Source organism: Phalacrocorax carbo, chromosome 18 (genome assembly GCF_963921805.1).
Source record: "Phalacrocorax carbo chromosome 18, bPhaCar2.1, whole genome shotgun sequence".
Classification (NCBI taxonomy): domain Eukaryota; kingdom Metazoa; phylum Chordata; class Aves; order Suliformes; family Phalacrocoracidae; genus Phalacrocorax; species Phalacrocorax carbo.
The window spans coordinates 4,171,827-4,198,572 of record NC_087530.1 but is presented as its reverse complement, the minus strand read 5'-3'; the positions used below and the strand labels follow the sequence as shown (position 1 = coordinate 4,198,572).

Genomic DNA, 26,746 nt, shown 5'->3' with positions numbered 1-26,746 from the left:
GGATATGGAGCATCACTTAATTTGTCTCGCCAGCCTCTAGTCATCTGGTTACTCATGAAAGGCAGGAACGGGAGGGGGCTTTCATCTGAGAGATCTGCCCGCGAGTGCCACTGGCACCGTACCCACCCTACCCGTGGCTGCAGCCAGCACGTGCGTGCTGCGTGCCTCCTCCCAGCTCAGGGGCTTGCAGCCAATCTGCCTCTCACCTCTGCTGAAAGGCTCTTTCAGCAGAGAATCTCTTCTTGCGTGTGGCTCATGCTCCAGCCTTTCCAGTTCCACAGGGAAGCTGGTAGGAGGGAGAAGGCATCTCAACAGGTTCCAGAGGTAGAGATATTTCCTACAGCTCTTCTCCTCTCAACCATTAGATAACTCCTTTATTAGGCTGTGAGCTAAGCAGACTGGGAGCACCCCTTTCCCCTTGCTTCCTTCTGCAGGTCTGGTGGGATTTGGCCTCCTGTGCTTGTAGGTTTTGATGTATTAGTTTGATGTCAGTTACCTGACCTTACTAACTTTCATTCCAGCAGGTCAAAGATCTATGCTGAGTGAATAACTACAGCTCCACGTAAGGCCCTGTTGGGCTGAGTTCTTCCATCAGACAGGACGAGTGACCCCTAAGTTATACATTGTCCCCCTTGTATATGATAAACGGAATGGTCAGTGACTGCCCAGGTCTTTGCAGTGCTGAATGACCAACCCCATAGACAAGGAGACTGCAGTCCAGGGTAGGCAGAGTGGCCGTTTGGGTGACGGTTATTTTCCCCGTGGATGATGAAAGACTTAAGGATGCTGCTGTGCAAGGACTGGGGAGGGCTGGGATGCTTTGGTATGGCTCAGGGTATGAGTCTATAGGTGAAATCACTGCTCCATGAAAATCAGTACAGCTCCAACCACTTCGGGAGCTGGGACTGTCAGCTGGATGTGTGCTAGCAATGACGTTCAGATGTTTAATGGCACTGACAAAGCAAGTATCGATACCAGCAAGGGTCTTCAAAGCACTTTCATTAAGGGAGAGGGCTGCATTTGGCTGTTCTTCCTTCTTCAGTCTCCAGATGACCTGATCTTGGGTTTGCTGAGGGGTCTGCGGCATTGTGCGCCAGCTCGTCCTACAGTGTGAAGTCTGTCCTCCCCTCCTGGGACCTGAGGGAGGACATTGCTGGAGGAAAGGATGTCATGTGGGGAAGCCACATCAGCTTTTATTTTTTTAGTGCCGTATTAATATTGCTGCTATACAATGCCAGAATAAGTAAAATCACTTGAAGCTGATGTTTAGCAGTGTGAGGCAGCACCCACCGCTGGTGCGCAGAGGCGATCAGTGCTCGGTGGCTCAGCGAAAGGAGGAGCCCCAGGAGCAGAGCGGTGCCAGGGCTGCCCCCCAGGACAGGCTGTGTGTGCAGCCGGGGGCCCGGCAGCGCTTCCCCCCCGCTCTCCTCCTTGCTCGCCTGCCAGGGGAGGGTTTCACCACCCCAGCGCCCAGCCAGCCTGCCAGGGGGTGCCACCTTCCCTTTCCACTCCCTCCTGCTGGCGCTTCTTACCCTTTGCATGCACGTTTTGCCTCACTTTGCTAAATCTTCGCATTTTTCCATGCTTCCCCAGCCCCCGGGGCCCTAGCTCCCTCGGGAGCCGGAAAGAGCAAGGGGGCTGGGAGGGGAAGGGAGAGAAAACTCCGGTTTGCGTTAATTCCTGTGGGGGGAGAGGCGGGGGAAGGGGCTGTTTCGGGGCAGCCCCGGCCGCTGCAGCCCCGCCGCGTTCAAACTTGCCGCGGGGCCGGGCCGGGAGCGGGGGGCGGGCGGGGGGGCCGGGCCGGGGTAGGGGGGGGCCCCGCACTGCCCGGCCGTGATTTGCTGCCCGGCTCCGAGATCGACAAACTCCGGCCTTGGGTTTAAAAGGAGAGGGGGAAAAAAAAAAAAGGGGGGTGGGGGGAAAGAAAGAAAAGTTTTTTCGCTGCAGGAGCAGGCAGGGGCCGGGAGTGAGCGCGGCGGAGCCCCCGACAGCCCTCCGCCCGCCCCATGGCTTTATAAAGCGGCTGCTCTCCGGGGGGGGCTGGCGGGGGGGGTCTAAGTGGTTTTTCTTCGCTTGTGTACATATATATATATTTTTTCCCACCCTTTCCCCCCGAGTTGTCCCGAGGTGGTGCCCCGTTTTTTGTGGACCATGGATACGCACACGCGGTGGAAAAGGCGTAGTTGGATACGGGGCTGGCCGGTCCCCGCTGCTCTGGTGCTGCTGGGTGCCCTGTCCCTCGGTCGGGCAGGTAAGGGACCCCCGAACGCCCCCCCCTCCAGCCCCGGGACAGCGGGTGGTGGGTCCCGAGGGTCGCGGGAGGGAGGCGGGTGTCAGCGGGGGGGGGGGGGGGGGGGCGTGCGGGTGGGGAGGGCTTTGTGCGGGGCAAAACGGGGTTTTTGCCTTCTTCATGCATTCCGGGGGGGGAAAACCCCAACCAGAAAAAAAACCCATTCCAATAACTCGCTGAACCTCCTTTAGCTGCCCGACTCTGAATGCCATTTGTCAGGGGGCCCGTAAAAGGGGAAAAAAGTTAAAACAATACTTTCTTCGCCTTTCTTAGAGCGGGGCTGCCTGTTGCTGGGCTCGTTTTTCTGGAGCAAAAGTCAGGATGTCTTTCTGGAGGCTCCAGTTCTTTATATACTGCATGTATTTATATATGAATATATATTTAGTCAACTGGAAACCTCTCGTCTTGCGTAGTTCCTTGAGGAGAGGAAACTTTTTGTCCAGAAGTAATCTGCTTTCCCCTCCGCACATCAAAGCGGCAGAGCTCGGGACACAAAAGCTTCTGCTGGGGACCCCAAGGCTCGCTCTGCCCCGCCGGCCCCAATTCGTGGGGTTTTTCCCTAAAACTGGGGCTGTCGAGTGTGGCAAGAGGAAGCTCTGTGAAGTACTAGATGTGCAACGGCACTAGACGTGCAGCTAGAAAAACCTTGGAATGTCATTTTTTATAATCGTGCAGGAATGGGGCTAAGCCCTTTTTTCACTGAGTTTGAGCGCGTTTGGAGAGCTCTGCTTTCCAAATGCCTGCCTTCCCCGGGTGGGCTGGGAAATGCCAGAGCAGGGCAGACGGAGACTTGTGGGTCTGCTGGAAAAGTTTTCTGTGTGTTTTCCGAGTTCATAGTGGACACTTGGAGGCATCGGTGCTCTGAGGTCTTTTTATATTGTATTTCAAGGGAGAGACTAAGCGGTTTGTCAGCAAAGCTGATTCTGGAATCTGAAAAGTTGCAGTAGGTGGAGGTCTGCAGGGTAACTTGAGAAACTGAGCGAGAAGTGCCCCGAAGAGCTGAGCTGTCTGGGATTCAGCTTTCAGGCTTGATTTTTGTGTGCTCTGGGTATTTTTTCCTGGGAAGCCCGGGCAGTGGATTTTCAGGGTTGTTTGTGTGTTACCAGGACAAATGCGAGTGGGTTTCTGCATACGGCAGCGTGATTGCAAATTACTGTAATTTCTAGGTTCTTAAAATGACCTTAAGGAAGAAAAGGTGGGCGTATGAGGAATGCTTTCATTAATGGTTTGCTTGCAAAGTCCGAGCAAGATGGAAAATAAGTTGCTGGTCGATGACTAAAATGCCCGTAGAACATCACTGCAGGGGAAGTTAACGGTAGTCGGAGCCACCACGAGAGTTTGCGCTGTACTGCCAAAGTACCGGACGGGTACAGCAGTCTGCTATTAGACTGTTAGAGTTTTCTGACTAGAGGAATACTGGAGCAATACTAGCTCCTCTTGAGTTCCCTTTTTGTGCAGCCAGCTTGTGAGGCCTCTCAGTTACTTTGTGTTAGTTGAAAACCGAATTATTACCAGTCCCAAGTGTTTCAAAGGAAAGATGACAAAGTTTTCCCTTTTTCTTTTGTCTGTGCTAATGCTGTAGTGGTTTCAGAGCATCCCTAGGCACTCTGCCTGTGGGTGGATACCCTTCAGACAGCCTCAGCAGAAAACCTACCTCCTTCTGAAAGCTCCCTGGTAACTTTTCTCAGGCTTTTGGGTCCAGCCGCGGGCTGCAGGGCGCAGAGGGCTGGCTGGAGCTAGTGCTGCCGGGGGGGGCTGGGGGGGCTTCTGTAGAGCCCATGTGCTGCCCGGAGTAATGACTCTCGCAGTGAAAGGCTTTGCGTTTTCCTAATGAGCCTCCTAATAGGACATCAAATAATTTGGATGAGGGAGGAGTCAGATTGGGGCTGCTGATGGCATTGACTAATGATCTTTATAGCTTTTTTAATCTTTCCGAGTTCTTTTTGGTTTTATTTCAGCTCAGATTGTTTCAGTTTCATTTTAGTTGGCTTCTCTGTACGGAGAGAGGTGAATCTTCTCTGTAATCTTCAGAAGCGGAGCCATCAGGTGGCCCCAAAGAAAGGGGGAAGACACCATGCAGAGAAGGTTTCTAGAAAAATAAAGAAATATTAGTGTCAAAGGTAACACGAACTGAACTGCCTCCGAGCACTGCCCCTCCAGCTCAGATTTTCCCATATTTTAACAGATGATGTCACCCAAAAATCTAACCCACAGACAAAGTTGGAATCTCTCTCTGCTTTTACTAATCCCTATAAAATTGAATTGGGTTTCTGGGTGAAAATTTTTGGAAGCAGCAGTTTCCTTTAGCGGCAAAGAAAAGTGTAATAAGAATATGTGGCATGCCCTTTAAAAGAAACAAAAATGCTGGAAATTATGAAGTATCCTGTTACCATCTGTTGCTTTTCTCTTTGGCTCTTCCCCAGTCATCTCGAATGAGCTAAACAAAAATAATAATCTTTATCCAGCCAGTTAGAAGTGTTTTGTTTAATATTTTGCCAATCAAAAGTGTTGATACTGTTTTACAAGAAGAAATATGACTTTATAAGTCTGGAATTGATGGCAGATCTGATTTCCAGTGTAAAACCTGGATTATTCTGTCAATGTATTGCCAGATTGGAACAGGACTTTGTAAGTTAAAAGCACCCAGCTGTCGGACATGCCCTGTCCAGGGGATGCGGTAGAGGCGTTCAGCTGAGGTAATACATTATTCTTCCATGTAAGCTGGGGTCAAGATGAAGACTCTTTGCTGACCGTTCCCTTCGAGGTGGTTTTCGAAGGCCGCTCCGGCGCTCGCCTCCCCGCAGTGCCGGAGCCGTGCGGGATGTGGGCGCTGGTTTCAGGCTGGCTGTCAAAGAGCCAGTTCCGCTGGCTCCCACCGCAGCGAACGGGAGTTTGGGCTCTGCAGTCCCAAGCGTCGCAGTGTTGCCTGGGAAATAATTTGGGGATTGGAGAAATCCTGTTTCATCTCCGGTCTTTAGGGGTAGCTCTAAGGCAGAAGCTGCTGAAGAGCTGCTAATTTTTGGTGTACAAAGGGGGATGATGGTGTGGATTTGCCGGCTGGCATTGCTCGCTCAGATCTCTAACGCTGGATCCTCATATATAAAACCTCTTCTTAACAGCAAGGGTAATCCGATAAACAAAACTCTTGGTGTCACTCCTGTGGACATAGTCTGTCCTAGAACAAATAGGGAGGGACTGTTAAGGGGATGTGCATCCTTGCCTTACGTGGGTACTGCTCCTGCCCCTTACGTTTTGTGGTTGGATGTGGACTTTTCAGGTTCATTCCTTTTTGAAATGCAGAGCAAAATCTAACTAGTAGGTTGCTGTCTCATGATAAACTTGCAGTCCCACCCGTGTTGCAGAGGATTTAACTCGCTGAACTGGGCATACCTTAGCGGTGGCTCCCAAGAGAAGTTCATTTGAGCGCTCTTTCTCTGTGTGCGTGGTACTGGCAGCTATGCTGTATGTGAGGTTTTTTAATTCTGAAGTCGATTTTTCAGAGCTCCAACATTAAAATTGTTGCCTGTCCCAGAGGCCCAGACCCTTAATGGCACGCAGGTGTCCTGTCACCCTTTGTAGCATTGCCTGGTTGCTTTTCGGCTAACACCGAAGGTGCGGTCTGGTCCTGGTGCTGTCTGTCCGTCTCTGCTTTGGTGACTCGAAGTTTGTCTGTCTGTCCTGCCGCCTGGCTGCAGGGCATAGGCTTAGAGTATGCATTCTCACAACTGCTTTGAATTACAGATAAAATCTTTAAGATGAGACAATATGTGGCAACAGATGCTGAGAAGCAGAAGGCGCTGCTGTGGCATATGCCACTAATGCCGAGATATAATACCAATTATAGATGTGTTTTTAGGTAATCTGAGCTTTGTCTGGACTTCAGAAATCAGTCTGTGGGAGCACTTTCCAGGAAACTGTTCTTCAGTCTGAGTGGTCGTTTTTTCCTTCTGTAGAGGTAAAGCAAATTGGCAATTAATTCTTCTAACAATTACTTTTTCTACTTTTTGTCTTATGCCCTAATTCTTTGACTGCTCCCTGTGCTTTCCCTCTCCCTGTGCTCTGGGGGCTGCATGGCGGTGCTGTCCTTCCCAAAGCAGGTGGAGGATGGATGCCAATCACTCTGTGTAACCGTGAAAGCCTCACACTTGGAAAAATTGTGTGAAGCAATACTGCTGTGAATGCTTCCACACAAGCAGACTGAGGATTAGGGGCTTTGTGGCTCAGCAAACCTACAAGGGGTAATGAAGGGAAGGAGGGACAGGCCAGCTGGCCCCTGGGGAGATAGTGTATGTAAAAAAAGTACTCAAATGAGGTATCACCATGGTGATTCATGGTTTTACTATTTGTGTTGGCGTGGTTGCCTGCAGCTATGTCTGGAGAATGATGTGACCTGGGAAGAGTGGGGAGCGGAGCCCTCCCTGGGTTGTTGGACGGCAGCAAATGCTGCAGGTGCAGAGATGGGTCTAGGACCTTGCTGAAGCAAAAATTATGCAGGCAGGGGCTGCTTGGCCTTGAAGGACTTCCAAAGGGTTGAGTTAGGAGCCTGTCTATGGGCACTGCCATCGGAGAGTACGGACCGGTCTGCGTGTGCTGTGGTTCGGGGTGGAGGTGCCCAGGGAAGAGCGGTTCCGTTTGGTGCACGTGCTCTGCTGTCGTGTGAGTTGGCTTTAAAGTGTAGCAGCCCCTAAGATGGGGAAATCCCTGCTGCGTTACAAGTATAAATTTGGCACTTCATCACGTATGTACACACTCGCCCCCGTATGCTCTTGCCTGGTGTGTTTAGGAGGAGCCTCATCCTCAGGATGCAGCTATCGTATTATAAAGTGAATTATTTCGCAGAGAAAGGTTTAAAACATAATGATCATGTTTTCAACAGAACCCAGATAACTTTTCAATACCTAGATTTTTGGTAGGTGGAAACTGCTGTTTAAAATGAGAAGAATTGTCTGGGAAATAAACCAGGAATGAACCATGAAACACACATCTTCCCAGACTGCTTTTCATGTGGAGGAAGACTTCTGCGCTCCGTTCTGCGCTTTTATCCAGTGTAGACTCCTACTCATTACGTATTTAGGAAAGCCCTGACTCTGCTGCAGGTCTCTGATACTGCTACTGTTGTGGATATTTTGGGAATGCTGAGGCCTTAGACAGTCATCTCCTGGAATTGGGTCAAATTTAAGAGCTGCAGGATTTGTCCCACAGTAAAAGTCGGTGTCACCACAGAGGCATGTGCACCGATGAGCTACGCTTCTGCTGGAGCTCAGTTTGATAATCTCCACTGGTTTCCCTGCACTATCTGTGTGGGTTCTTGACTTCTAGCTTCTTTTTTGTATGGAGTGCAACCGTCTCTCTTGGATATATGGCAGATCTGATATAAGCAGTGGGGCGTGGTACTGGCGTTGTGTGGGGAGATGCTGTCCCCATGAAAGGGGCTCCCCATGGATCCACTGATGTGGGGAGCCCCAAGGGGGGACTGATACTAACCAAAGGCTTCCTTCCGAGCTCTGGTTTTGCTGAGATGTGGAGGCTCCTCTGTGCACAGTTATGTTCTTCTGTGTCAGGACTGCTCAGTGCCTCTTCCTGGCTCTGGTTATTTTTGTCTGGGTTTCTCTCTGGTTATGACCCCTTTGGAGCGCAGCTATTGCATGGAGCTATCGGGAGGAGCAGTCGGAATGTGCTGGTAGGTTTTTGTTCCCTGCTAATGGCACGGGGGCTTTTTGGGGAGACTTTGGGAGATATTTTTTGTTTTTTGGAAGGAGACCCTTCCAGGCGAATGCTGTCTTGTGCTCTCTGGAGAAGGCAGAGCACCTCGCATCTGTAGCAGCAAACAGTTTTGCTGCTGGGGTTTGGCTTGTCCCCCTTTGGCGGAGCATCAGCAAAGCACAGCGGTGTCCTGAGCTAGCAGCCTCCTTGTTCGGCTGTGGGTGCAAATCTTTGCCCAAGGCAAGCAGAACGCAATCTTCAGGCCCTTAGATTCTTTTCTGCCTCCTGGTATTGCCTGTTACCTGCTAATACCTTCAGCCGTTGCTAATCTAGGCAGAGCATTCCCTCTCCTTTGCCCTCCTGGCTTGCTTGAGAGAGGTTCCTGGGATTGTCTTCTCCAGTTGCAGCCTGGCCTTCCTGTACATCAAAGATTTTATTCTTGCTAGCTAGATTGGAGCTGATGGGATAGGTACTGTGCTTGCAAGCTGGGAGTTTTTCTCAAAAAATAAAATAAAACCTTTGTGTGAAACAAAGAAAAACCCAGTATGGGAAGAACGAGCAAAACCAGAAAAAAGTTGAGACATGAAAGAATGGAAAAAGTTTGTTAAAATCTAATGTTATATGGAAAAAACTTAGGTTGGCAACATGGTATAATTAGCCACCGGGTTACTCTTGGCAAGTTTCAAGGCTCTTGAAATGAAGCCTAGCTCTGGGTGAACTGTCCAAATGATGCTGTGGTTTCTCTGTGGACGTGTCTGGAAAATCTTTAGAACTAAAATAAATAAATGAAGGAGCTACACAAAAGGCATTTTTGAGGCTGGTTGCTCTGAGTCTGGGCTCTTTTTCTCTCCAGAAGCCAACAGGATTCTTAGCATCATCTGGAAGCTTTCACAATGTTGAGAGATGTCATTTTTTTCTTTTAAACTAGGAAAATGGTATTAATGTATTTACAAGGCTGGACTTTTCCTTCCAGATTGTATAATATCCTGGAGAGAAGGATCGTTTGGGGATTGAATGAAATAGGACTGAATGAGTGGAATGAGCTACATCAGTGCTCGTTCCTAACCTCTGCTGCAGGCTTTCTCCCAGCCCTTAGGCAAGTCCTTGTGTTTCCCATGCCCTCGGGCCTTATCCTGTCTCCCTGGGTGGCACCTGGCATCCGGGTGTTGCTTTAACACAAATTTAATGCTTAGACACCAACAAGACATATGTTCTCAGAGTCTCTCTTCATCTCTGTGCCTCAGGTTATGTTAGTGGTTGTGGTCTAGGAGTTTTCTACTTGAAAAATACTTTTCCTCTCTGGGATGGTGTTTTCCTGTCTAGCAACATTAGTGCCTGGCACTGCAAATCCAGAAGGTTATTTGGGTTTTGCCTTTAGATTTGGACAGATCTCTTGCAGATTTAATGGTGGTACAATACAGACTACCTCGCTGTTATACTGACAACTCTCAGAATGCTCTGAAGCATTAAACCTATAAATGAAATCCGAAGCAGGCAGAGGATGTCTTAGGCAGCCATACACATGCTGCAGTTTATTGGGAGATAAAAAAAACCCTTTGGAAAGCAGAGGGATGCAAATGGAAGCGAGGTGCTGGATCCTGAAGCTGGATGTCCCCATGGGGTTTTGCACGTTGAGTCTGTGCTGTGGGCAGGAGCAGGAGGTCGGGTAAGCTGGTGCGAGTCGGTCTTTTAGCTGGCTCTGCGGTGGTGACATTCAGCTGTGTTGCTGATGTAAAAAAGTAATTCCAGTGTATTTTGCTGCATGCTTTGCCACAAGCTGTGGCAAGTGCGTTCATCCCTATGGGTAAAGTTTGCTTGCTTGAGGAAACCCCCCGTGCATGATGCTACGTTCCTTGTGGTGTTCAGCTCTGCTGCTCTAGATTCACTGGAGAAACATTGGAAGGCCAAACCTTAGTCCTGCTGTGCTCAAGGACAACTTTCCTTTGGTCTGAACAGTGTCTGGATGCCACCCAAAGGAGCTAGGCACCCTGATTTCCTAGTGAGGGATGGGGGCCACATGTCTGGGGGGCCTTTTGTTCTTAGGAAGCTGCAGTTTGCTGAAGACCTGAATGATCTGCTTTGCTTCTATGCAGCTAAATCTTACTGTCAGCTTAGGATGACCCTGTATGCCATCCCTGCCTGGATCAAGCTGTGCATCTGCAGCCAGGGAGATGCTAATTCTTTCAGAGTAAATAAAGTAATAAGTTTTTTCCTGGCTCAGCTTTTAGGCAAACTCTTTAAAGCCCTTTTCTTTCCTTGCCTTTCTGCACTTTGCTGCTATAACTTGCAAAGGACGGGGGAGTTTGCGGCTCTGCTGGAAATGCTGTAAGAAGTTGATGGGGGGAAACTCCTAGAGAGAAGAGAGGTCACTAAGGGGTCTGCTGGAGTCCCTGCTTGAAGGGACTGTCAGGCAGTTTTAGTGGCCAGATTTAGAGTTTCATTTGCATGTCAGCTGGAGTTTCTATTTTTTGAGTGTGGATATACAGGAAAGAGCTGTGCTTTGGCTGAGCTCATGTATCCTCACCGAGAGCCTCGCTGGCCTCTTTTCCTCTGCTGTTCTTCCCTCCACCCCCTTTTTTGTTTCCAAGACAATACTTAAGTAAGGATTCATTGCAGCTGAATTCCTGGAGATGACACTGCCAGTTTCCCAGGATCTCTTGTACTCCTGCAGCATTTTATGCAGTGATTATTTTTTTTGGTGCAGCTCATTCAGCTGCACCCCTCAAATATGAATTAAGCAGTGAGTTTGTGTGGTGTTTGAGGGGGGGGTCATCCTAGATGTGCTGGAATGAGATCTACTCTGTGCTGCTGTCTGCTGCAGGGTAGAGACTTGGTCTGAGGGCTGCAGTTTACCAGCTGAATAATGAATGCATTGTTTGTATGCCCTTATTTCCAGCTTGCACCATTAAAAGTGAATGGAAAGGTCAAGGAGATGAGTCACTGTGAATACAAGTGTCATTCTGCTCAGAAGAAATGGAAAAAAAGGAACTTCCAAACGAGGTGTTTCAGCTGGTGCCAAACAGCTCTGTTTCACCGAACTTTTGGGGAGTTACAAGAGTGAATCTCAGCTGAGATCTGCTGAAGTGTTCAAGCACCTAAAAGTTAGGAAGGGGCTGGAGCTGGGGTTTGGCGGTTGTAGTTGCCAGGGGCTCCAAAGGCAGCTGCCTACGTAGGCTGCGTACAGAAAATCAGGGCGAGCCTCTGGAAGTGTTGCTCGCTGCTGCTGTCGCTTTGCAAAATGAGCAGCTGGAGCTTGTAGGAGCTCTTGTTCTCAGCTGCTTCATATACCTGGCAGTACCCAGAAAAGGCCTCCTCCAAGTCAATGTGGGGAGTCCAAATAGTCAGGCTGCTTTCCTCCAACACTTAAAGCAAAAGTAATAGTGTTGTGAAGGTGCTGTCATGGGACGGTATTAACTCTTGACATGCTGGTGAGAAAATGCGTGCCCCTTGAGCAGTGAGCCCCAGCAGGGTCCCAGCTCGATTCCCGCACCATCCAGCGGTAACGCTGGAGCAGGGTGGCGGGACGTGCGAGTCTGCGGGGTGCCTGGAGGTAAGCACGGGCCCATCCCCTGCCCTGGCCCCAGTAAATGCCCAGTTGTAAATTAAGCTTTTCTTAATTTCCTGCCCAAAAGCTTCCTTCGACAAGCCCCAGGCAGCCGGCTAACCGCATTGGCAGAGCGCTGAAACTAGAAATGTGGCTCGTGGGTTGCACGTGTGGAAGGGGGAGCGCTGAGCTGCGGGTGGGTTAATGCCAAGTGGGTGGGATAGGATGGGGAGTTGGCCAGAATTTTCCTTTAATTGATACTGCTGGGGCAATTTCAATAAAACGGCAGTGGTGGCCAGGAGGCCAGCAAACAGAAGCCAGTTCAGAAGTTGTTAATACTCTCTTTAATGGAGCAGAGTCATGAGCTCCTGTACCGGTGGGTTTCCTTTTTCGCATGGCTGAAAGACCCTCCTTTGGGGTTATCAGCATTTTGGCTAATTGCTTTCCACTGTCCTGGAAAGGAAACATCCACAGTGCATTTGAGGCGGCGGTGTGCTGAGGCAGACCCCCCTGCACGTTGTCTAGCACTGCTTTGGTATTTTGGCAGAATATGAATCCTGAGAGACAGTACGTAGGAATATTTACATTTTTGATTTCTAGCCACTGGATTTTTCTGTTCTGAAGTCACTCCTCTGGTATAAAACAGATATTCCTCAAAAAAAAATAACAAAAGCTTTAGAATCTGGATTTATCTTCCTGCATCAAAATACACCTTTTGTAGAAAATTAAGCCAACTATTTTTCTCACTCACCTAATGCAAAATCGCTTCCATAAACAACTTTCAAATGAATATTCCAGTCCAGCTTTGATCCAAGGTGGCCGAAAACTCAACACAAGTTGCATCTGATATCGAATGACTGGGAACTGGGACTCATTTGCTAATGATGCAGTAGTGTGGTGCTGACTGAGGGCCGTAGCAAGGCAGGAGTTGATGGCTTGCAGCTCACTGCACGGGAGGGCTGTGCCTCGTTTGTGCGGTGAGGCATTGGGTCCGTAACCCCTGTGCTGGTGTTGCATGGGAGTTAGATCTCTGCAGGCGGGTGAGGTGGGTGGTAGGCGTGTTTGGCTGCTGAGGTCGGACCCTGCTTCTGGCAGCATGAGGTGCGTGGGACCGGCAGAGCTGCTCTGCGCTTGCTGGCGTGTGACTCCCGGGGAGCCGCCGCGCAGGAGGAGCCTGCTGCAGGGCAGGAGACACGCTGGACGTGCCCCTCAGAGGGCTTCCCTTAGAAGATAGGAGTCTGTCCATCCCCTCAGTATAGCATCTGTTCCCTGACCATGGGCTGCTTAGTGTCTCGTCTTGGAAAGCTGTCGATTCCTTGAAGGATAAGGACTGCTTGCCTGGAGCCCTGCGGCTGCAGATGCTTTTCTTGATGACGCCGATGTTGTTTTTCTCTTGATCCCGTTGGGTATTCTGCTTTTTGTAACAGGGAGGGCAGATCACTGAGAATCCCCTCATTTCTGTGCTACAGAAGGGATGCGAGGGTAGGAGGAGGAAGTGGCTTTCATCCCGGTCACTGCCTTTGGCACACGCTGGCAAGAGCTCACATAGGAAAACTGCTAGGAATGTTCTCTCGCAAGGGTTTGCGAGGATCGGGAGAGGCATATTATCACGTCTTGTACACTTTGGGAGAAAGTCCCTCGCTCTGCTTCTCTCAAATGTTTAAATTAAAACAATCTGTCTTTCTGCAACTGTTGGACGCTTTCCCTGCTGACCTCAGGAGCTGGGACTGGGAGGAGGAGCACGCAGGCCCCAGTGCATATAACTGGCTCTGGGTTTTTTGTTAAGCTTCAGTCTTGATTCCCTGCAGGATGCAAACCAGAAAAACAATAAAGGTCATATCTGCTCTGGAAACATCAATTTTCCCAGTGCTCTGTAATTAAAGAGCTATATCAGGAAGCAGCGAAGCCTTTATGTGCTGGAGGCTATTGTCTTACAAGACTACGTATAGAAAAGGCAGCAGGCATGCTTAACCCTCCTGCCAGAGCCAGCGCAGAGGGTTAGGCCCTCTGCAGCGTCTCACCATCTTTTTCTTTTCCAACCACAGCCGCGTTCCCCCAGCAGGGTCTGACTGCGAGATGCTCCCTGTGAGCGGAGCTGAGCGCTGGGCAGGATCAGCCCTTTACTCCTTAAATGGGAAAGCGCAGCCAAGCAGCTCTGCAGCCTTTGGCAGACGGCAGTGCCCAGGGACGCTGGATGTGGCGCCTCGTACCCAGCCTCCGAACGCGGCTGTGGTCCCTGCTTAGGGGATTCCTGTGCGCTGAGGGGAAAGTCATCCCTGTGCACGGGCCAGGATTTTTGGTCTGACCCTTCGGCGCTTACACACTGAGTTTTGTCTTGGCCCAGGGCCCCGGGGCTGGGCAGAGGCAGGATTTTTTTGCTTCTTGGCTGGGAGTCCGACTCTTGCAGCCCTGCACTGTTGCAGGAGTCCGTGCACATGGAGCTGCAGGTGGATGCAGGGCTGGAACCCAAGTCCTGTTGACCGTGGGAATTTAGGCAGTGAAATAGCATAGCATCATCAGGCCTAAATCACAAAACCACCCTTCGTCTCTCCTCTACCACTTCTTTCGACTTGCTGCTTTCATTGCCCATGAGCCTGCATATTTTTTGGCAGTTTATGGAGCATTCACAGTGCTGCTTGGGGTTCAGCCTAGGAAAATGCAATGTGATTTCTTGTGGCAATAGGGAATAGGCTTGGATAACACCAAGCTGATTAAGATTTTTTCCTATGAAATATGAACCAGAACCAAAACTGGAGCTTGTTTTGGACGTGGAAATGGCTGTAAAGAACTTTGGGTTGAAGGTATTTAAGACTTTACACCAATAAACTTAAGAGATGCTCTAAAACTTTGAGTCAGAACATCAGTTAAAGATGTTCTGCACATTTAGAGTAACTGAGTAACCCAGCGTGTTTCCCTCCCTGCAGCTCCCTTCTCCAAAGCCTTGGCCAGACAAGCCGGGGCCCTCCTTGCCCTGGGGACACTCATCCTAAATAATGAACAGCCGTGCTGCTAAAATGAGCATGATTTCTGCAAGCCTGGAAATAGCCGAGTCTCTGCTGCCGGAGCAGAGCTGGCCAACTTGTGGCCTGGGACTAAGCTTTTTATGGATGAAGCTGAAACATCTGCTTTTGGGGGAGTGAAATCTGCCACATCTTGGCTACTTGCTTGTGTGGCCTCTAAGGAACCTGGGTGGGATTTGGGGCCCCATATACGTGCCCCTGTTGTGACTTGTGGGGTGAAGTTGATTATTTTTCTGATGGTGGCAAAACGCCTGGCCCCAGAGTATCTTATAGGAGATTTTAGTCCATGGAAAAGCTGAAAATAGATGGGGAGATGAGGGGGAGCTTCTATGAAATGGAAATGGGTTCTCTTATGCTGAGGACCAAAAGATACAGATATGCCCCAAGAAATGTATTTGGGGGAACAGATCTGCTTTAACACTTTCCATTTTAGTGAGCACCGAGTGATAGCAGAGGGAGTGTTAATGCAGGCAGGTATGTCGTGCCTGTGTAATGTCAGTCGACACAGGATTAAACAAGGCATGTGGAAAATTCTTCTAGGAAGTAAAGTCTAGTGAGAAATAATCATCGGAGAACTTGGGAGGTGAAATAACCTGCTCTAGACAAGCCACAGTCCTCATCTGTGCCCCTGGAAATCCGCCAAGCGATGGATCAGCAGTTTGGAAGGAAGCGGCGTACTTGGCGTGGGTGAGGATCGCAGGTCCAAGAGCATCCTGCAGACCTGAGACCAGCTCGGCGTTACTGCACTCGAAAGCATCTTGTCACGCGTGAAGCTTCCCAGAGCGAGTGGGGGAAGGGATGATGTGGGGCAGGAGCTGCTCTGGAAGGCAAGCTGTCAGTCCCTCTTGGAGAGGAGGCACTGGAGGAACCAAGGCTCTGCCAAGGTTTGGGTGTGAAAAGCAGAAACCCTTTGTGCCAAGGGCTGCAGCAGGATTATTTTAGGTGTTTGCAGGAACAACAGAGTTGAGCCCATAGGCAAGATTGCAGGGCTGAGGTGAGGAGGACTCGATGCGCTCACTGCGACTCCAGCCTTGGCGGAACCTTTTCACATAGGCTGGTCAGTCCTGGTTAGTGTTAAACTCCTGTTTCATGCCACCAACCTCAGTAACACTTACACTGGGTTTATGGCTGCCTTGAATTGATGTGGTGGTGAATTTGACCTCTAGTGTCCTCTTTTTAATATGAAATTACTCTATTGTAGCGACAGACTTGCAACTGGAACTTCTCTTCATGCATATCCTGATGGCTTTTGACAGCAATGGGCAGGAGGAGCCAGGATGGCCCTAGAGAGAGCAGAGTGGTTTCCAAACTCTCATGGGTTTGAGTCTTGTATGCAGCTGATGTTATATTTTCTAGGATGTCTGTCTTAACGTCAAAGGGAATGTCTCCTCCCTTCTCCTTGCTCTGGAAAAGATATCACAGCATGTTAATGAAGGGAAGAGAAACATGCTGTAAGTGACCTCTCTGCACTTTTTTTAAGGACAAAATTTGTTTTCCTGTAGCTATGAAAAGTCTGTTTTCCCTTTGAGTAATAAATGAGGGCATATAAAACGTACACAGATTACTTTTAAGCTATTGTCTATACCCCAGTACAAAGGACTTGCTGTATTGCTTGTTTTAGTGATGGAGCGAATATCACGTGTGCTCCATGTATAAATCAGTCTTCTCAAAACACACTGATAACTCTTGGCACTTGCCTTGTCTCCGGTTTCCCAAATATTTTCTTACCTCATTTGGCTGCTTCCACTACTCAATGTGCCTTTTGCTCATCTGTATGATGAGCGGTGCCGGGCTGCTGTACTCGTCCGCATGGGTTGATACCTTGATGTGTCATTTACCTTCTCTCTCTATATGTAAAAATACCAAACATTACTTATACACGTTCACGAGTGGATGCACAAATGATTGGAAGTGTCAGCATGCACTTTTCCAGATGGCGGAAGCATGTTCCCTACTTCATTTATTTCAAATGTCAAACTCAATGAAATTAATTGCTACCAGACTTGAAGTGACGGAGTGATCCTTGTCTCTGTTTCACCAGGGCAGGATGAAGCTGCATGCTCCATAGCAGAAACAGCCATCAGGAGCTGAAATGTAACCATTAAACTATGACTCCAAGCAATGCAAAGATCAGGATTTGCAGCAGGATGACCAGTCTCTATTTGGTTTCATGGGGAAAGCTGGATTTGGTCTTGGTAGGGAGGGATGTCTCCTGGGGAAGAATGGCCTGGTGAATTAAAGATTAACTTTGTTTTGGGTTTCTTCTCTGCTGTGTGTGGTGCAAATGCAGCACCTTGTCTGGGGAGTGCCGTGCTGTTGCCCTGCTTGTGATTGCAGCGCTGGTACCCTGGTGCTTACTCTAGCATCTCTCGTTGTACTCCAGTAAGCTCCAGATCTTCCCTTAATCTTTTGCCCTCCCATTTATCTGCAGGAGGATGCTGCTGGTTTTTTTTTATGCTGTCTTGAATAAGTTCTCAGGCTCTGTGGGGATAAGAATTGAAGTACTCGAGTTGGGCAGGGTTGTAGAGAAGTTGCTTGGGTCGGATGTTGGCGAGGATCCAGGGATGGATGCTGGATTTGGGTGCCCAAGGCAGGGCTATGAAGGACTGAATTTCAGCTTAGCAGCTCTCTGAATGAAAGCTCCGAGCACTCGGCATTTTTGGAAACTGGGATGGGTGAGTCTCAAGACAGTCCCATTGAAATCTGTGAAGTTGAAGCAGTTACAGAAAATGTAGTTCTTGGTTGCTGTTGTGGGTTTTTTTTTCCACTGCTGCCTCTTTGCATCGTGGCTGTCCTGGTTCTGGGAACTGTGCAGAGCTCCAGAGAGTTGCCTGGTATTTCATGCAGCCCCTGGGTCAGAGGCAGAGCGGAGAGGCTTCATCCAGAGCCTGAGAAACAATAACTGCATGCATTTTCAAGTGTTTGGTTTCCACACTGCATTTTGCCTCGTCTGAAAAGAGATCATGTTCTTGTAAGGGCTTTTCTAGATAATTCCTTCAAGTTATCCTTTGCATTTCTCAAACACGTTTGTTCTGTTCAGAAGATACCTTGCAGCAATCCTGTTAAGGAGATCATCAGTTTGCCGTTTACCTTAGGGAAATAACTGTTATCCGAGTATTTCTAACTATGCCTAATTCAGGATGCCCCCATGTTTAACCTCGTGGTCCCTGTGCCTTTCAGGCTGTTATCTGGGCCTGCTACTCTCTTCCTTAGTGGCCACGTCTTCCAGTGTCTCTCCCAACACTGAGAGCCCTACCTTGCCTACCATACCCAGAAAAATAAACAGCCCCGTCTCCTTTTGCCCTCTATTGTTTCTCTCTTTTGTGCGAAGTACAGTAATGCCTCTGAGCTACCCCAGGGCTCCTGCGTTCCCATGCTTCCCCATCCCTCTCACAAAGGACCTCTTTTCTCCCTGTCTTCTGGGTGTTGGGGCTCTGCAAATACGTGCCAGCGACCCTTTGCTCTGTATGAAAATAGCCCCTGCCTTTTTGTAGCTGTCATTTATTTTTGCTCCTTTAATTAGACTTGATCCTGCTTGTGTTTTTTTCCTTTGACCTTTCTTTTTACTGCGCTGAGTAAGTTTCTGAAAAATTTTTCAGCTCCCTTTCTACCTGTGCATACCCAGCTGTGCTGGCTCACACAAGTCTTCTCTCTTTGGATTAAGCTGGAAGGAACTTTAATTGCAAGACTCCAAACTTTCACAAATATTTTCTCCTTGTGTGTTGCAAGGCTCCCCTGGGATGGGACTGCACACTTGTACTACAGATTATCCTTCTGCCTGCTTTTGCCTAAAGCTGGCAAGCTATTTGTGTGACTCCCTCAAATACTTGTCTCCGTGGGTATTTTAATACCACTGTCATTGCTGAATTTGAAATATTCTTACTCAGTGGCATCTTCATTCATCGTGGCTGACTGTTTTTCAAGGATCGTGTCCGAAGCGAGGACCTGATAACTTCTCATGCGCTGTCTTATGCAGAGTCTGTGCTCCTCTGTGTGTAGAACCACAGAACCACGCTACGTGTAGTTTCCCTGCAGTGAATCGCCTGCTTCTGTTAGCATTTCAGCAGAGTGATGCTGCCTTACACCATACGAGAATCTGCCCTGTGCTATCCTGATTATGTACAGCTAAGCTGTTTCCTCACCTCATCAGTATTTCACTAATCAAAGTCCCTCTGCTGCTGCTGATCAAAGCCCTGGCTCTTGCACAGGCTTACCTGGGAAAACATCTCCAGCTCGGTTTTCAGTGCCCAGGCTGGGACAGCACCCCTCAGCCACCTGATGGCCTTTATTGTCCCCAGCCGTGCTGCTGCTTGTCCTGTCAGCCAGCTTGTTTGGAACATCCAGCTTCATCCCCTGCCAACGTTACTGCCTCTTCCTCCCTCTGCCTTCAACTCTCCAGCCAGCTGTGCCGCTGGTACCCAGGATGGCTGACGCGATGCCAACTGGCAGTATTTCCAAACGCATCTGAGAGTCAGCTGTCCTTCCAGAGCATCCTTGTACCTCCCTCTGCTTAGTGAGGGACTCTCTCATTCTGGTGCCTCTGCCTGGATGGTGCTTTTATTTGTTTCTGGGTGCAAAGGTGTGCTTGGCAGAGGAGATCAGTGTTGTATGCTGTTTAACCAAGGTGCTTTCTAAAGTGAAAAAAACCCGTTTAAGATGCTGTACAACTTCTCCAGGAGAAAGAAATGGAAAGTGAGTTTGCTGCAGACACTTTCTGCTGCTGTGCAGATCAAGGGCCTGAAAAGGGATCTATTCTCCCTCTCCTTTGCAGAAACGTGAGGAGGAGCAAGGGGGGCGAGTGCAGTTTAACTGTGGGGCCAGAAGTGCTGGTTCTGCTCACAGCTCTGGAGTGGAAGGAGCTCACGCAGGGGACAGAGGATGGAGCTGGGGAGCAAGGGCGAGCATTGCAGCAGTGCGAAATAGTTTCCAGCCTGCTTTGCTCTGAAAAGCAGGTGTGTTTATTGCCAAACCTTGATCGATGAAGTGGAAAGAAGCAAACAAATAAAAATTCCCCACCCAGGGCTGCATGCATGGGAGCTGCTGGGCGGTTGGGGCTGCCCGGGGGAGGTGGCCAACAGCTGCTTTCTTGTAGATGGTGTGTGCGAGCAGATTCCTGCCCCGTGAGCTCCTCTGCTTGAAACAGCCTGGGGTCTTGTTGAAAACTGTCAAAGGGCAATAGGGCATGTTAGTTGTCATCCCAGTAGGGTGACTGACACGTCATTACGGAGGGTCTGTTGAATGGCTTGGGAGTTGAGGCAGCTCTCGTGCATGTGCTTGGGGGGAGGTTATGATGCGTTTGGGACTGAATAGCAGCAGCAGAAAAAAATTCCAGTTTAAGGCTTATAAAGCACATGTTTAACATTTAATGCCTAACACAGGTGATTAAGGGGAAGTTTATTGGTTGGTCAAGTCAGGATGGTCTAATGTTCAGAGCTGCAGATGAACCGTCTCTTCGTCTCTCGCAGACTCCTGTGACCTTGATCAAGGCCGCTTGTATTATCCTGCTTACGATAAAGGAAGAAAACAAATTTAACAACAAATGTTGTGAGCCTTTAAACAAAGGGGATAATGTCAAGGTAAATGTCTCATGTAACGGACAACATGTTAAAAAAGTGGTTAATATGTCAGGGTATTGATTTCTGTGCTGATTTTTACTCATCTATTTTTTTTACCTGCTGCATTTTTGCACTCTCTGGGAGTGTGAGAACGATGTGGGCTCTGCTCGTACTGTAGTAGAGACACAGGTAGAGTGCACGTCAATACCAATCTGCATTGAGTCTAGCTATGCCGGATTGATCCTTTGAAGGCAAATGGCTTTCAGGGGCTGCGTAGCTTAACGCAGGAGCTGGATGTCTCACCCTCGGAGCCTGGGGCTCTGACTTTGCTGCTGGAGGCGCCTGAGGTTGCTGTGTTAGATCTTGGGTGCCTTTATATGCCATGATTGCATTTCTCAGCCTCGTGTAAATGAATGCGTGGTGTGCTGTGTTCTTATACAAATTTAGTTTTTGATTACCCATCTCTTAAGGACAGATTCTGTCAGCCTCATCACCTTATCTTAAGTAAATTGCCACTGAACATATTGGGATTGTTTGAAAGCAAAGTAATATACTACTCCTTAGTGGGAATAGGGTCTGGAAGAGTTATGTGGGGAGCATATGGCTGTGCAAGGCTTCTGCAGAAAACCTCAGCTCTGCTAAGCAGTTTTATTTACAAAGCCGTGATTTAGTTGTTTCCCTTTAGAGAATTCAGTTGTCTGATGAAAAACTGGTTCTTCACTGTTGGTAAAAATCGAAACAAAAGAAGTCCAGCTTTTACTGGCCTGCATGTCAAGGTGTTGCTCTTCTGCATTTCACTGGCTTTAAATGGGGTCTGTCTGTGTAGTTGGCTGTGATTTGTGTCCTGGAAACTCAGAACAATTGGAGAAGTATGTTCCTTGATAAAATTCTGAATTCCTTTCTAAATGTGGCACCGTTTTAGGTAGGGGGACATCAGGAGAGTGGTCCTGTGGTGAAATTAATCTTGCAACATTTCCTTAATCTATTTTCTGCTTTTTGACCTGAAATCTGAGGAAGAGTCTGTATTTGGGATTAAAATTGCATTTCACTACTGCTGGCAGTGAGACTCAATTTTCTTCAGCAGCACCAGGACTTTGCTTCATATTTGCTGTTGTGTCTGACCCCGGTACAGCTCTGAAATAGCTCACATATGGCTAAATCATCGCTCTTTAGTCCCAGAGTCCCTTTGTGTCTTCCTTCTTTATTGTTGATACTGTTATTTCCCCAAAATCCGTGCGCTTGGGTTTATGCGCTACATGAACTACGATCTGAAGAACAAGTTCACTGGCAACCTGGGAGGGGGGAATCTGTGTTGAAGGGGGGCAATATCTTGCTGGGCTTCCCTCTCCTGCCCACTGACCATGACTGAAAAGGCAGAGAAAATAAAACACGGTGGGAATTGCTGCTGAATGTGCAAAGGGTGGGCCAAGTGGCTCTGCAGAAGCGTGAAAGACAGACGTTAAGCCCTCTGGTCCCCTTTGCCAAGAGTGTGCACGTGCCACCCTTTATGTCGCGCTGTTTGTTCGGTGCTTTATTTAGTTTTCTTGCCTGGGAATGAGAATTTGCCCGGCTGCCTGTCAGGAGCAGGCGATGGTGGTTTGAAGGGCTCAGCATCCTGCTGCTACCAGGGTCTGGCTGTCCTTGCCCGTGGTGGTGCTCACCCCACAGCAGTGCCAAGCACCTCGTCCGTCTGCCAAGATGCTTTTTCTGTGCCACCTTAGTTGTTTGCAGTTAAGAAGCCAGGAGTACCGTTTCCTGAAAGCACTTGGAGTATATATGTATTAGGGTATGAAAAGCATCATTATAGTCTGCAAATATTACAGGCCTGACTGATCAAAGTTTAAACTCAAAGTTTAAAAATAATTTTAAACCTCCAAGTATGATGAAGGGGTCGTGCCGTGAACCACTTCCAGGCAAGTGAAAATAAGCTCGAGACTGGAAAACTGACATCTCCCAGATGCAGAGGCAAAGCAAGGTTGTTTGGGGGTTTTCATTGGTTCTTTTTTTTTTGGCTTACAGCCTGAGAAACATGGTGTGGAGATAGAAGTACTGACATACAAAGCCCTTTTCTTACCGACAGGAAGAAATGCAGCACTGGTCACGATTCTAGCTGAATATTGCATAAGGAAATATTCGGTTGCTTCTGTTCATTAGCTGGAAAGTAATCAGAGGAATATGTTTTCATATATTTTTATTGGTGCTTTGGGACTGGTTTATGGGAAGGTTACCCAATATTTATTACCTACGTTTTTACTAGGAGGGAGCACTGATTGCCTTCTTGCTTGAGTTAAATAGGCTTGCAGCAAGTAGAGTTCTTGCAAGTGCAGATGCAGAGGGTCACCTCTCCATCAGGCTCCCGAGAACATCTTGCACAGAGACTTGTTTGAGCAAATGATAACGAGGCCCTGGGTCCAGCACTGCCTCCTTATTCTGAAGGTGGCAGCTTCCAAAGGCGGCATTTGCTGGCTTTGAGGTCTCTCCTCTCTTTACATCTGCCCCGAGGGTGGAAAGATCAATAGGAGGGGTGAGAAATTTTTCTTACTGTCCTAGCTTAGCTTTATGGCCCCGGATAGCTTCATTTCTGTTCCTTCGCAGCCATGCTCTGATGGATTGTCTTGCTTTCAGTAACTTGAATCCCAGCTCAAAAGGCCTCAGGAGCACCATAAAACTGAGAAAAGAGAAGGAAAAAGATATTCAGCAAGTGACTATGTACTTCAGCCATCCATTGCTAGACATGGGCTAGCGGCATGATGTGGGGGTGAGATGGACAGTCAAACCTCTGAGCTGCAGCTGAAAAATGAGGGTCATGCCTGTGAGCAAGCATGGTCCCTGGGCCCTCCCTGCGTGCTGTGAGCCAGTCTGTGATGGGAGTATTGTGTCTTTGCATTTTCTTTCTTAGAAAATTTGGCAAAGTTGGAAGGGATTTGGGAAACAGCAGCTGGAGCGCAGTGGTAGGGCTCGGAGGCTGGACTTGCAGGGACTCATTGAAACCAGTCAGTAGAGGAAGGTCCTTTCCAGAGGCTCAGGAGCATGAAGGGATTTAGGTGCTAAACTTGACCGTTTGCTCAGATGGGTGAATTGGAGAGCTGAGTGCCTGAGCCAAGCCGCAGGGAAAAGGGGCCATGCAGAGAAGTCCTGAAGGACCTGGTTTGGGGACCTCTACAGCTGTTACAGAAAGCACAGCTGGGAAGATGCCCAGAAGGAAGAGTGCCCCGGCGGGCGGCAGGTCAGCAGGTCTGTTGATCTTGCAGCCTGTGCTCTGCTCTCCTGCCTCTGCTGTGCTCCCCATTGAAGCAAGATCCCTGGAGGCACCTGAGGAGCTGGAGGTGGTGTCACCATTTTGGTTCCTTTCCAGCAGTGGAAAGAGGCACTTTTAATAATGGAATGATGAGGGGAGCTTGCGTGTGCGGGGAGTCCCGGGGATCTCCACTGGTGTGATCTGGAAGCATGTCATGTCTCTGAACAAATCTCGTGGTGATTTCTTACTGCAAGCCAGGTGTGGGTTTTTTATTTCCCATTTCATCAGTATACTGGAAATCCTACCTTAAAACTGGGTCGTGCACATTTTTCTCAGTAAAGACCACCATAAGTACCTTGACATACGCTTATCTTGATCTTTCTATGCTAAGTGGATTGCATTTAGCCACATTGTTTGCGTGCTACAGTAGGACTTCAGAGCTGAGGTCTGCTTTGCTGGGTGGCCTGCCTGCATTCAGGGAAAGGTGAGCCCCCCCAAGCTAATATGTAAAGTAGAGAAGCCTAAAAGTGACCAGTCCAGCATCATACGCAGTGCTGGTGTTAGAGCTGAGAAAGAATCAGGCGTGAACGGGCACTCCTGCCAGGAGACCTCTTATGGAAAAGCGATGGGCAGAGTATTTCCCCAGCACGCAGTCAGCCAGAGGCAGAAGCCATCCCTCCTGCGTCCCCCCGCATCGGCAGAGAGACAGTCCCCTTCCTGACAGTCCCCTCCTGATTTCCCCAGGCGAGCAGGAGGGCAGTGGCGCCTCTGGTGCTGCCCATCACTCCAGCAGCACTTTTCCTTGTCAGTGCTGCTGGGAGAACTCGCTGTGATTTCTTTTATAACTGTCAGAGGCCTCTAATTAGATGGTTGATGCCAAAGTAATAATAATAAAAGGCTCTTTATTTAAAACAAACCCATGCGAATTATTATGTAAATATTTGTCTGGGCTAGTGTTAGTTTGAGTCCTGGGAAAGCTTTTTGGATTGGGTATCTTGGATATTTCTTGTTAGCTTTTATAGCAGCATATTTCAATTTAGATGCTATCTTTGGGTTTGAATTTTCCTTCATGTATAATGGAAGACCTGAAATGACATTTGAGCTTTAAATGCAGCAGATATTTCCAAGAACAGTCAATGTGCAAATCACACTGTAACCAGTTTAATATGAAATATTTGAAGGGGGGGGGGCAATGATCATGCAGCTGTGACCCAAACTTCCTAAAATCAGTTCTTGTCCCTGTGTGACTTGGTCAGTGCCACAAAACACCATAGCGGCAGCTGTGGCTTTCAAGCGGATGAAGCCATGATCTGATAGGAATATTGGGACATGGTGAGCAAAAGCCCATCAGCTCCTGAAACAAGAGTGAGAGATGGTTTCTGATGGTGGTGTAGCTGCCTCCGGGAGGGTTTGTGTCCCATCACAGGTAGGATGGTGCAGGGAGGAGGGGGCTGGTGCTGGGCAATTAGCTCCTATTTGGCTCCTGATAGCTGTTTGTAATGGAGACACTGCTCTGAGTGTAGGAGGGGGTTAATGGGTTGGCTTTCTCCTCTAATGACCGAGGGTCAGAGATCACAAAGGTCAGTCAAGGCTGAACAGGTGTTTCTTGATATTACCCTAATGCCACTTGATGTGCTCAGATAATGGTAACAAACCCCCTTCCACTGTTTGGTGCTGCCCGGACCAGGGGGATGGGGGTGGGTGGGGAGGAATCCTGTGATTTTTTTTTGATGCCAAAAACCTCATGATGTGCCATTTCTTAATTTGGGCAGTCAGGAAATACACCATGTACTCATGTTTTATTTATAATGGGACTGGAAATCGGAAAGGAATGGGAGCGGGAGTGTTGTATTTGGATGAGCCGCCTCTTCTGCGTGTTTGGACATCAACAGATTATATATTATAGCTGGTCAATAAGAAACCTCAACTGGCCTAAAGTATAAAATAATGTTCATTCCCTGGTGGTGTTAATGAAGAAATTCCATTAAACACCTAATTGGGAAAAAGATCTGCTGAATAAATATGGATTAGAACTAAGAAAAACATTAGGAACTAGTAACCGAAGTGGTGAGTTTCTCCCTGAAACCCTTGAGGGCACCTCGGCTCTTTGGTTTGTGGTGTTTGCTGAGAACTGATGAAACTCATGGCTGTGGGTTGTTACTTCAGGCCCACCTCTTCCTCCTGCTATTCTTGCCTTGAAAGCAGCGCCTGTGGGTGCAGATGCGGGCTGTATAAACTCACAGAGGAGCTAATGCTCCTGAGAAAATTTTGGAAAACAAGCTTCAGAAACACTTTTCATGAAGTCAAGCAGATATTAATTTGAAATTTGCCTTCTGGCAATATTTTTGATGAGGAAAATCATATCTAGATATAAAGGAAATGCTAAGAGTTCATTGATTTAAACATCTGAGAGAATTGTTTTTACATTTCTTTCCTTGTGTCAAAATATTCAAGTATACAGTAGTGCTGGAAATAATTCAGTGTTGGGCTTTTAAAAAATAATCCAGTGAAATATTTAAAAAATAAAAATTACTTATGCTTGGTCCCATTAACTTCATGGACAACTAAAAACCCCGCAGCGTATGAACATGAGTCTTGAGCTCTTAAATGACTGTATTCTGGAAGCATCCCAGCTGGGCTACTGGTACGGGTGTGGGGTAGTGCCCTGCAATAAACTCCTGTGGTTTTTGTTCCTTTTTAAGTGGCTGATGCGATGTGCCAACCACGGGATGCTGATTGCCAGCCTGACTGTAGCTGCAGCGTTTACCGCGGTGGAAATGATTGTAATTATGCAGGTGCTTGTGTTAATGTGTTTAAGCTCGTGGCTGGGCAATCCACTTGCAGCACCACAACAGAAATTAAAGAGCTGGATACAGCTATGGGAAGGCTGTAGATAGAGAGGGTATTATTCCAGAATGGCTAAAGTTCCCCTAAAGCCTGTCCATTAGGTTGCTTTTTCTGGACTGTACTGGTCTAGCTGATAGATGCTGCCTGTCCCTCTGTACCCCTTGTGCCGTGTGTCCTTGCACCACAGCGGCTCCAGCCGTGGTTGTGGCCAGCCTGCTCTGATGGTACCTCGTCATCACCTCCCACTTTCCCCGAGGACCGCTGGACGATGCTGAGAGGGAACGTAATACTTTGCCCTGCCCTTGTGGGGGTGGCCCTGTTTCCCTTGGCACAAACTGCCATTTAGAAAGTGGCCTGATGAGCTCTTTTTTCTTTTCCTAACCACGAAGTGTCAAGAAGAGATGTGGCATTGGGCATCCCATATGGATGTGGGCTGCTTTATGTGCATCCTGGTGCGTTCAGCTCTGCTTCCAGCCACCAGCACGGGGGTGGGAGAAGCCCTGACTGCGCCTCGTGCTGTTCCCAAACTGCCCTGACATGCATGTAGGC

General features: G+C 48.5%; 1 protein-coding gene across 2 annotated transcripts in view; it reads left to right on the top strand.

The window, feature by feature from the left end:
* Positions 1-1,910: 1,910 nt before the first annotated feature.
* COL5A1 (collagen type V alpha 1 chain) overlaps positions 1,911-26,746 on the top strand; it is a 159,959-nt gene continuing 135,123 nt past the window's right edge. Inside the window, exon 1 of one of the 2 annotated variants that reach the window (XM_064468953.1) lies at positions 1,911-2,251. In XM_064468953.1, coding sequence (XP_064325023.1) covers positions 2,152-2,251 — 100 coding nt within the window. In that variant the 5' untranslated portion in view covers positions 1,911-2,151. The remainder of the gene's footprint in view (positions 2,252-26,746) is intronic. The other variant, XM_064468952.1, reaches the window with a different exon arrangement.